This window comes from Notamacropus eugenii, chromosome 3 (genome assembly GCF_028372415.1).
Source record: "Notamacropus eugenii isolate mMacEug1 chromosome 3, mMacEug1.pri_v2, whole genome shotgun sequence".
NCBI classification, from domain to species: domain Eukaryota; kingdom Metazoa; phylum Chordata; class Mammalia; order Diprotodontia; family Macropodidae; genus Notamacropus; species Notamacropus eugenii.
This window is the reverse complement of record NC_092874.1, coordinates 440,996,995-441,008,054: the sequence shown is the minus strand read 5'-3', so window position 1 is coordinate 441,008,054 and position 11,060 is coordinate 440,996,995. Positions and strand designations below refer to the sequence as shown.

General features: G+C 47.9%; 1 protein-coding gene across 1 annotated transcript; it reads left to right on the top strand.

The window, feature by feature from the left end:
• The first annotated feature begins 4,174 nt into the window (after positions 1-4,174).
• On the top strand, positions 4,175-10,287 carry BHLHE40 (basic helix-loop-helix family member e40). The gene is made up of 5 exons (XM_072598613.1): positions 4,175-4,562; positions 4,862-4,931; positions 5,228-5,335; positions 6,309-6,432; positions 7,795-10,287. Exons 1-5 carry the CDS (start codon positions 4,483-4,485, stop codon positions 8,646-8,648), a joined length of 1,236 nt encoding a protein of 411 aa, XP_072454714.1. The 5' UTR covers positions 4,175-4,482; the 3' UTR covers positions 8,649-10,287.
• Positions 10,288-11,060: the final 773 nt, after the last annotated feature.

The window sequence follows — 11,060 nt, the reverse complement described above, 5'->3', positions numbered from 1 at the left end:
CAGGAAATAAGAAACATAGGTAATGGGGTATAGAAATTTATCTTGCCCTACAGGAAAAGAGGGAAGATGGGGATAAGGGAAGGGAGGGGTATGATAGAAGGGAGGGTACATTGAGGGAAGGGGTCAGAATGCAAGGTATTGGGGGGGGAGATATGGGGAGAAAAACTGGACATGTTACAAACTGATGTAAAAGCAATTAGTATTAAAACAACTGACTGAATCAATTACTGAGACTAAATCAGAGAGACATCTTTAGTTTGGGGAAAAGAATTTTAGTCTAAATTTCCTAGAGGCAGGTAACTTCAGGTAAAATTTGGCATTGATGGAAAAGTTAAGGTTTTAATGGTAAATTTGATTTTATGATTTTTATTTATGCAGGAACTAGAATAGCTATAGAAAGGCATGTAAGCCACTTAAGACTTGCCTCAAAACATGTTCCTTAGCCAATGTGAAACTATAGTCATATCTGAAACCTGGTTATTGGAACTTGCTATTTAAAGATGCTTTGGGACTATTAACTGACTGTTCTTCTGAGTCTAACTCCAGGAATGGATAGCAACAAAGGTGGTCTGAGCCTCCAATCCTTGATGCCAGTAAGCCTGTGAGATGCTGGTATGAAATGAAAAAGGTGATCTCATGGGAAGGGTGGGAGAGCAGCTGTTCAGCCTGGGCTAAGGTAGGAGTCTCCTGACTCAATTTCCCCACTGACACCCAGCAGACTTTAAGCCTGACTGAATGCAAGCTGACAATCTACTCCTGCCTGGAACTGACATGAAGTTGGGGAGATGTTGTTTCCCTGCAGCGTCCCTACTCTTAAGGGCAATTTCCTATAGTCAAAAGGTTTGTAAGCTTAATATTAAATCTATTAAATTATAGATTGTTGGTAGAGGAACAACCAAGGTTAAGTCTAAAATTAAGCTATTAGGCTTAGGACTTTAGACCAGCAACAATAAGTTAGGGTCCTTTAATTCTTAGTAATAGTCAAGGATTCATATAGCCTCGAGGTCACAGGTTCTCCACCCCATGAGTACAATTGTACTCATGCTACAGTGAGTACTGAGAACAATAAAAATATTTTGAAAATTAAAAAAAAAAAGAAATTCTAGGTGATTACTACACGATTGATGTGAAGGAAGATAATCCTACACTCTAACCCTTTTTCCCCTACATCTCCCCCCCAAACACCTGTCTCTTGAAGACAAAATAATATTGGGCTAGATGAACCCCAGAAATGTGACAAAATGACAGTGCTTCTATTTCTTAATGAACTCTTCCAAGGGAACTAAGCATACCCAACAGGGTGAACACAATCAGAGAAGCAGGTTTCTTCTTCAGGAAGGAAGCTCTAGCATAATTCACTTGAAAGAGCAACTGAGTCATGAAGGAGGCTACCTAATTCCAGAAGGAATAACTTTCCTTCCCAAACTGAGACAAAAAACAAACAAACCAGTGAACAAACTTTTTTTTTAAACCAGGCATTTCTCACACTTGCTAAAGAATCTGACACTGTGAAACATAAACAGGAAGTTGGAGTTCTCCTAAGCAAAGTGAAGGAAATCTATTCCCTCTTATGTCGTCAATGTGTGCATTCCAATCCTCCGGCTATAAGGGCAATGCACAGGAACCACAGCCATAACTGGGAGAAACCTCAGAGACAGTAATAATTATATAAAGCAACAGCGGCATTTTGAAGTTTACAAAGCCCTTGACATAGATTATCTCATTTGAGCTTTGAGAACAATCCCTTGCAGCAGGTGCTAAGGGGATTATCCCCATTTGACACATAAGGAAACCATAGTTCCACCACTAAATTACAAGGGGCAGGATCTGAACCCTGGTTTTCTCTGACTCTAGGTCCAGCCATCTAATTACTATGCCAGCTGATTTTCCCCATCTGAGGCTGGAAGGGTTAAGAGACTTGCCTAAGTAAGGTCACAGGGAGTGAGAGGCCAAGCCTGTCCTCCACACTTCTTTGATACCTATAGAACTTAGATAGCCTTAGGACCGAACCCAAGCGGAGAAGGTCTATGTATCACAAGCACTGACCTCATTTTCCTTGCCTTCCAAGCTTTTTATAGGATTATAAGATTTAGAGCTGGAAGGGACCTAAGGGACACCGAAGATCACCCGCAGTCAGGTCACTCTCTCCTAAATCTGGGTACCCTGCAGCCATGGATTTGACCTAAGGATCATTAAAGAAATGTACAGTCATCTCTCAACCACCTATCCAATCAGGTCACAGGTCCTTGAAATCCCCAAATTCAGTTTCTTCATTAATCTCCATCTTCCCTCCTATCACACTTATAAAAAATCAGAGCTGTTAAGAAGGATAAACTTGCCTGATTTAGATTTCCTCTCATAAAAAAGATACGGAAATTTTGGACTTTTCCACACACTGAATCCTTGGAGGTTGGGATGAGGACATTAAAGGAAGACTTTGTCTGCCCCAGGATAGGGGAAGGGAGACTTAGAAGAAAAGGGCTAAGCCCCTCCAAAGCCAAAGCCTCAGGAATGCCCCTCCAAACTACAGGTCGGAGCCCACTTTGCTCTTGTTTTCTCCCTTTTAGGATTCAAACTAACCCGGTGCAGCTTTCCTGCTTCTTGCCCTTTGGGCAGTCAGCTAGGACAGCCCTGAAGGGTTCGCTATAGGTAGCAGGTCAGGTGGGGAACCGCCCTCCCCATTCTGACAGAGAGGGACCCTAGATATCGGCCCTTTGACTTTTCTCTCCTGGCTCCGGTGTCCTGGCACCGGGAGGGCCCTGTGCCAAGTGAAGGCCGGCCGCGGTGCATGGCAGCCCAAGGGAACTTGGCAGGAACAGAGTGCCCCTGCCAAGTCACCATCGGGATCTGCCTGGGACTCGGCCCAGAGCCCAGGACCGGCCACCAGGAAGCTGCGGAGAGGCTCCTGTCCGGGGAGGCTAGCTGGCTTTCCCAGCCGGCCACGTGAAGCTTCACGCCCCGCGCTCCTGCTGGGAGCAGTCCCGGTTGTGTAACGTCGGCTGCACGGGAAGGGGGGAGGCAGGCTGGCGGGCGGGCGGGCTAGCGGATACCCCTCCTTCCCCGGTCCTCCCAGAGCCTAGCGCGGGCAGCTGGGTATCGGATCGTAGGACGAGATGGGATGCGACTAGGGGCGCGCCCCCAGGGCTCAGGGCGCAGTGGCGGAGAGGGACGCACTATGCCATCAGGTGCAGCCGGCGTGCTCGGCGGCGGCGGCCTCGGCTGCCCTGGAGGCTGGAGCGCTGCCCGTTCCGTGATGCGAGTCCCGGCTGAGCTGTTCCAGTGGGGTGACATCCGCCCCTCCCCTCAGCCCCTCCCCACGCCGGGCAATTCCTGGACTCGGGGTGGGGGCAGGCGGGATGGAAAGAAACCGAAGCCCCCTGGGGCAGGGAGGGAGGGTGGCGCACCCCCCCCATCTCCCTCCCTCTGTCTCCCGGCCCGGTTCCTCCAGGAGGGGGTTAGGGGGGTGAGAGAGCGGGGGGCGGGGGAGGAAGCAGGCTGGCTGGGAGAAAGGGGATATTCCTCTCCCAGCTTGAGTCAGACACAGGCAGGCGGATCTGGCCATCCCCGCCCCACCCCCCAATCCCTCCCCGGAGACTGGAACTTACTTCATTTCCCTAGGGCAGGTTCGCCCACACGGCCAAAGCCAGACCAACCCCCTCACCCCGTCAGTCTGCTAGGACAACCCTCCCCACCCCCAGAGGTGGACTGAGACCAGGACGCCCCCCTCCCTTTGGGGAAAGCAGCCACCGCAGACCCTGGGCGCAAGGGGGAGGAGAGAGGTGGGGGGGGCGCGATCAGCCTGGGGGCGAGGAAAGGAGGATGTGTGTGTCGGGGGAGGGCTCCCTTTCAGCAGCCCAAGCGTTGTCCAACACGTGAGCCTCATGTGATGGAGAGGAGGGGAAGGTGGCGGGGAGGGAGGTGCAGGGGGAGGGGGGCGGGGGCAGGTCGCTCCTTCCCTCCCCGGCAGCCACCAGACGTGCCTGGAGTCACAGGGTGGAACACGTAGCTCCAATCCACCCACTCGCTCACATTGAACCCAGCCTGCAGCCTCCCAATTACTCCTCGGCTCAGTTCCCCCTCCCCTCCCCTCTCCTCCCCTCCCCCCCACTTCTCTTTCCCTCCCCCTGTCCCTCCCTCCCTCCCCACCAGCTCATTCACTTGGCTTGCACGGTCCAGACGTCGCAGGGAGAACAGAAAGACAGTCTGTGCGGGCAGACAGACCCGAGAGGCAGAGGCGAGGAGGGGACTCCTGCGCGCATCTAGCTGAGGCTGAGTCGCCAGCATCCCTTCCTTCGCACCTCCAGCCGCAACCCGGCGCATCCTCCCGTCCCGGGCTCCAGCGGGTTAAGTGCAGCCGGGGGAGAGAAATAAAGAGACTTCTTGGGGATTCTGCGACTCAGGCAGGGGGTCAGATCCCACGGCCGCCGGATCTGCGAGTTCCAGACAAGCAGGGCATTAAGTTTTTCTTGCCATTGCCTTGCCATGGAAAGGATCACCAGCGCCCAGCCGCCCCCCGACTGCCTGGGCAAAGTGCCGGGGCTGGAGCCCAGCGAGATGGCAGGGTAAGGAAGTTGGGAGCCACGGCGCCCCGCTGCCAGCCGCGCTCCCCCGGGGAGTGCGGGGTGCGGGCCAGACGGGATAGCCCGGGGATCCCGGAGTCCCCAGGCAGCCTCCTCCCCAGCTGCCCCTTAAGTCTGTTCATTTCATCTTCTCCCGGCTCGCCCCAGACTTGACCTCCTCCGTCCCCTCAGTTCTGGCTCAGCTCCGGCGCGTCCTGAGCTGTTGCCCAAGAGAAAGGAAGGTACCCGGGTCTCCCCCTCTTTCCTTCGTTCATTCTGAGTCCTGTTTGCTTTCTCTCCAGGATGGATTTTGCCCACATGTACCAAGTATACAAACCGAGAAGGGGCTTAAAGAGGAGCGAGGATAACAAGGTAAGAACATTCCTTCTGCCGCCACCATCTCCCCTCTCCCCCACGCGCCCCGCTCAGAATCTTCCCCCGAGCCCACCGTTAGAGTATCAATGAAAAGTATTGTCCCGGCTCCGGTAGGAGGAAGAGAGGAGTAGATAGCCAGAGGATTGAGTACCGCATCAGCCCGGGACCGTATTTCCGGGGTTCTACTGGGTCTCCCCGCCTGCTCCCGAGTGCCCTTAGAGCAAGACTGCGTTCTCGGGGACCCCCTGACTGTCCCATTGCCCAGGTCAGCCACCGGCTCCTTTGCCTTTCAGGAGACCTATAAATTGCCGCACCGACTGATCGAGAAGAAAAGACGTGATCGGATTAACGAGTGCATCGCCCAGCTAAAAGACCTCTTACCCGAACATCTCAAACTTACTGTAAGTGAAAACCTGGACTCTCTCCAAACTCTGCTCCCCGGGGAGGGCGGCGGGCGAGCAGGAGGCTGGTGCGTGGTTTTACCCGCCGTCTTCAGGTACCGCTCGGTACTGCAGCTCCGAAGCCGCCCCCTGGAGCAGGTTGGCGGCTCTGGTCCCCTCCGTCCGCATCCTACCTGGTATGGAAGCTGCCCCTTCCACCAGAGCAGAGGGATTGGGAAAGAACGCTTCCGAAAGGGTGGAAGTGAAGGAGACTCCACCTTGGGCTCTGCGAAAGCTTTTTGACAGCAGATTGAGGCTTTTTTTTCCTCCTGGGGTATTAGAAATTTGGTGTTTGCCAGAGTTCACTGACTTTATTTGCTGGCCCATGGCTCCCCAGTTTACTCTAAGGAGCCCACAAGGTGGTAAAGATGCCTTCTTCACTATTTTCTGTGAATTTCCCATTGTTTAGATTCTTCTGTCAGTTTGGAACGGAAGCCTATAAGACTCCTAGGTTTACAGCATTGCAGGAGGAGAGGAGAGAAGGGAAGGAGCCAGTATTGGGTTTTTGGTTGTTTTTTGTTTTGTTTTAAACCAGGAAGTTTTTTAAAGGGAAGGAAATCTCCCGGGGAAAGCCGTTTTGGCTTGCCTTCTGTTAGAACTCCCTCTCTGGTTTGACACCACTGCAGAGAAACGTTATCTCTGGATTCCCCGGAGTTAAGGTCAGGGTACCAGCCGGGGCTGGAGAAACATATCTGTCAAATGCTTTCTCTTGAGGCATGTCACTGCTCCCAAAATACCTCCAAGCATAGCTGTCACCTCCTTTTTTATCTTTTAGTTATGGCTGTACATTTCTGAAGAAACATTCAGAAATGCCCACCTGACCAAAAGTAACTTGGGAAGGGAAAGAACAGCTAACTCCCCCCCTCCCCATTTTCATTGCTAAGCCAGCTCCACAGTAGTGAGCTCACCCAATCTGCCCTTTTTTTTTTTCCAGACCTTGGGGCACTTGGAGAAGGCAGTGGTTCTTGAACTTACCTTGAAGCATGTGAAAGCACTCACCAACCTGATTGAACAGCAGCAGCAGAAGATTATGTCTCTTCAGAGTGGCTTGCAAGCTGGTGAGGACTCACGCCTGCTTGGCTCTCAACAGTTTTAGCGCAAGGAGAGATTTAGTTTCAGCATTGTTGTAAGAACATCTCTGCGACAAATTACTTGCGCACATTGGTGTGGGTCCTGCCATTTTATCTTTCCTAAAAGGACAGGTTTTCATCTAAGAATCTATTAGGTCACCTGACATGAATACAGATTAATGGGGAAATATTTATATGCCCATTTTTGCTTTATTATCTTAGGGTTCTGGGGGTTTTTTATACTAAAGTACTACCTAGTACACACTGGAATTTATGGCTTTTTTCCCCCTTACTTGGCTTCATCCCCCTATCATTTTGAAAATACTTTAGTCACTTTTTAGTCAGTCATTCTTTGGGGGGGGGGGGGGGGGTCCTTCAGAATTTCAAGTCACAATTCCCTCTGTCCCTTGAGAGAGGACCAGTAGCATACACTCACTCTTGATTTATTCATTCTCTATGTGTGGCATAAGCCTGTGCCTGGCAGTGGTACAAGAACAATTTTCTATTCCTTCGTGCTGTTCCTTGAATAACCGCTAGGCATATTGGTGAAGTTGGAAAATCTATCGGAGCACCCAAGTGTAGTCATCCATTTTCATTGATTTCCAGAGAGTAGTTGGAAAGGCTCTTCCAGCCTTGTACCTTCCAAGTAATAATATTTAGGTGGATAAGCCAATTTTTTACATCTTTCTCCTTCCTCTATTATGACCTCATTCTCCCATCGTCAATTTTACTGCTCATCTAATGATGATCCTAAGGTGTCAGCCATGGGATTTGGAACAGATCACAAAAATTTGCCTTCAGTTTTTTCATGTTTGAATTAGAGATACAAATATTTTATTATCTGCTGGGAAGGGGCATGGGGTGAACAGTGTGAAGATTTAGGACAATTGCTCCAAGATGCAACATTTACAGATAAAGAGAGGCATTTTTTTTGCTCTGAGATGAACCACTGAAAATAAGTTTTCTTGGGGTTAGTATATCCAACCTCTTATTTCATGAAAAACTGAACAATCACTGTCCATAGGGAAACCAATATTCTTAGGATCTTATATTTGGAACTAGAGAAGCCTGGGAGGTCATTTAATCCGACCTCCACATTTTACAGATAAGGAAACTTTCCAGGAGTGGGGAGGTGAGTTGTCCAAGGTCACAAAGGTATAAGGGGAAGATCTAGGACTCAAACTGAGGTACTTTGGCTTGAGACCCATCATTCTTTCCACTGTTCTACATGACCCATTGCCTTATGTTAGGGAGTTCCCTTCTATTCATTAATTGAGTTGCTTTCTTTTTGGTGGATGGACCTAGGGTAGGTACCCTTCTAAAATTTCTTGCGTTTTGTGTTTCTCCCAGGTGAGCTATCCTCAAGAAACCTTGATGCTGGCCAGGAGATGTTCTGCTCTGGTTTCCAAATGTGTGCCAGGGAGGTGCTTCAGTACCTGGCAAAACATGAAAGTAGTCGGGATGTGAAATCTTCCCAATTGGTCAGTTACCTCCACCGAATGGTCTCTGAGGTCCTTCAGGGTGGAGTTGTCCACAAGCCTGGTGATCCCACTCCCAAAATGATGGACTTCAAAGAGAAGCCCAGCTCCCTGACCAAAGGTACCGAAGGGCACGGGAAAAACTGTGTCCCAGTCATCCAAAGGACTTTTGCCCATTCTAGCGGTGAGCAGAGTGGAAGTGACACAGACACTGACAGTGGCTATGGAGGGGAGTTGGAGAAAAGTGACTCTAAAACCGACCAGCAGTATTTTAAAAATGATAACGAACGTAAATATCCCCTGGGAGAAAGAGTAAGCACCATTAAGCAAGAATCTGAAGACCCACCTGCCAAAAAGACCAGACTAGATATGTCTGACAGGGAAAGCCATTTTAGTAGCGATCTGATCGGATCTTCCTTTCTGGGCCCTCACCCTCACCAACCTCCCTTCTGCCTACCTTTTTATTTGATCCCACCATCAGCAACAGCCTATCTGCCCATGTTGGAGAAGTGCTGGTATCCCACCTCTGTCCCAGTCTTGTACCCTGGGCTCCCTGCTTCAGCGACAGCTCTCACTGGCTTCATGAACCCAGAGAAGATCCCTCCTCCTTTGCTGATGCCCCAAAGACTCCCTTCTCCATTGCCATCCCATTCCTCCATCGACTCTTCGGCTCTGCTCCAGGCTCTGAAGCAGATTCCACCTTTAAACTTGGAAACCAAAGACTAAACCTAGTGTGCCCTCTGCCCTCTTTTATTTTGTCCCTTAAAAAAAAAAATCTAACAAGACTGAGTTTGTGTATCCAGATAAAGGGAGGTGTGGAGATTAGGCTGTGTGTGTGTGTGTGTGTGTGTGTGTGTGTGTGTGTGTGTGTGTGTGTGTGTGTGTGTGTGTGTGTGTGTGTGTGTGTGTGTGTGTTTGTGTTTGTATATCTGTGTGTATGTATGTGTGTGTGTGTGTGTGTGTGTGTGTATGGAATGGGTTAATGTGCATAAGTATAGGACATGGAAGCCTCATTTGGCTCCAGCAGTCGGAAAGCTTAGAGAAAACATGAAGGATGGACTCAGGTTAACATATGTAGGGTTTGGTTTGTTTGGCATCATTTTGTTTGAATAAAACCTCCCAGATTTTACCCACCCCGAAAATAGCCATTGAAAAGAAAATCAGCTGAATTATTCCAAACAGATTTGTACTCATTCAGTTACCCGAATTTCAGTTTGAGGAGAGGGCTATAGGGGAGGACTTTTTGCGTTGTTCTTTGGGGAACTGGAATATGGTACTTTCATGTGAGGACTTGACAAAGCACAGCTCCCCACAGGGCCCACAGCTTGAGACGGACTTATTCCACCCCACCCATCTCCCAGTATTTTCCGTGTGACTCACAAAGGGCAGTCAGTCTGAGCACTGGTGTTTGTTCGTCCCCATCCAAAAGCTGTAAAGTAGCCCCCACTGGCAATGTCCCAGAGTGTTTCAGGGAGACTTTAGAGAGCTTTCTCTCCACACGTTGGCCTTGAATGAGTACAGAGAGCATAGTTGTTGCTTAAGCTTTATATGGTAATTATCTAATTAAGGAACTAAAATGTGCCCAGTTGGACATCCTGAACTGCCAAATATCCAGTGAGGAGGATCCCAGGAGATGTCTTTGGCACCTGATTCTCGTCCTCTATTGCAACTGCTGCACAGGTGTCCGAGGTTCAGGAGAGCAGAGAGTCCCAATTTAAAATAGCTGCTTAAGTTACAAGAGTGTGTTACCATCCACCATGTCAGGGCATGAATTGCTACCTTAAAAGAGCAAATTTGAACATAGTTTATTTTTTTTGGTTGAAATTCCTGCTAATCAGTCTTAGCCCCTCAACTGCCTGACCACCCTAGACCAGATTGTTCCTGCAGTGATAGTGCCCCTGTCTGATGGCTTACAGCAACTGTCTTAACTGCAAAAAAAAAAAAAAAAGCATATTCCTTAGTTTTCCAAAAAAAATTGTGTCCAGAGTAATTGTTTTCTGAATTGTCTGTCCACGATCACATCAGCTATTGAATGCACTATGCCTGATTGTGTTTTAACTTCTTTTGGGATATAAAGTTATTGCCTTTATTTGTAAAACTGTTATAAATATATATTATATATAAATATATTAAAAAGTAAAATGTTTCAGATGTTTATTTGTATAATTACTTGATCAAAACAAGTGAGAAACATGAATGTATTTCTGTTTTCAGAGAGAATAATTTTCTCTAGAGAGAGGTACAGTGTTTATATTTTGGAACCTCCTTGAAGGTGTAAAATTGTAAATATTTTTATCTATAAGTAAATGTTAAGTAGTCGTTTTAAAATACTTAATAAAAATAATCCTTTTCCTGTGGAATATAAGGTTGGTCTCCTGTGTTTTTTAAATATTGAGTTGATTCCAGTGAGAGCCATTGATGGGTCAGATGTTATATGTAACTGACATTTTTCTTTCTTTTTGGGACATAAATGGTTAACTTATCTCTGAGTATAATTCACTTTTCACATGCATAGTGTTAAGTCAGAAAGAGCTTAGTCAACTTGATAGGTAAATATTTGGTTTCCTTTTTTTTTAAACCGACTCTATCTGGTGTTTCATAGTCTCTCTCGATGCAAAACACAGTTTTCTTTTCCTTTTCAGCATGAGTTAAAGCCCCATAGAAAATGAGAGCAGAATATCTGAGAAGTTTTAAACAGGGTGAGATCCTTGAGAGTAGGAGGTTCATCCACAATGATAATAAAATGTTTTAATTGATGTTAGCTCATGCTAACTTTTGAATAGAGCAGGGGCGAATGGATTGACCATATCCAGCAAAAGCTTCTGGAGGAAACCTTTCCTAATTGTGTTACATCCTTCCTGAACTTCCTGAGATTGGGTGTGTTGGTGTGTGAATGAATATCAGTGTTGCTTAGTCATAGATGCTTTTTTAAAAAAATGTCACGAGGGAAATATGTTGAGCAGTGGGCAGAATAACTCCTGGGCACGGCCTGAGTTTGGAGCCATTGGCTTTATGGGTTTTCAACCAGAGGCTACATATCTTACTTTTTAACCTTCAGCATCCTTGGCTGAGGTTGATTAGTAGAATGGGTTCTAAATGTTTGGTAAGACTGGGCTGCCCCACACACTCCAGCCTGTA

Excerpts from the sequence above, each read along its gene's own strand:
- BHLHE40 (XM_072598613.1), top strand. The coding sequence starts at position 4,483 with ATGGAAAGGATCACCAGCGCCCAGCCGCCCCCCGACTGCCTGGGCAAA. Across the intron at positions 4,563-4,861 it reads GAGCCCAGCGAGATGGCAGG|GATGGATTTTGCCCACATGT; the intron begins GTAAGGAAGTTG and ends CTTTCTCTCCAG. Across the intron at positions 6,433-7,794 it reads TCAGAGTGGCTTGCAAGCTG|GTGAGCTATCCTCAAGAAAC; the intron begins GTGAGGACTCAC and ends TGTTTCTCCCAG.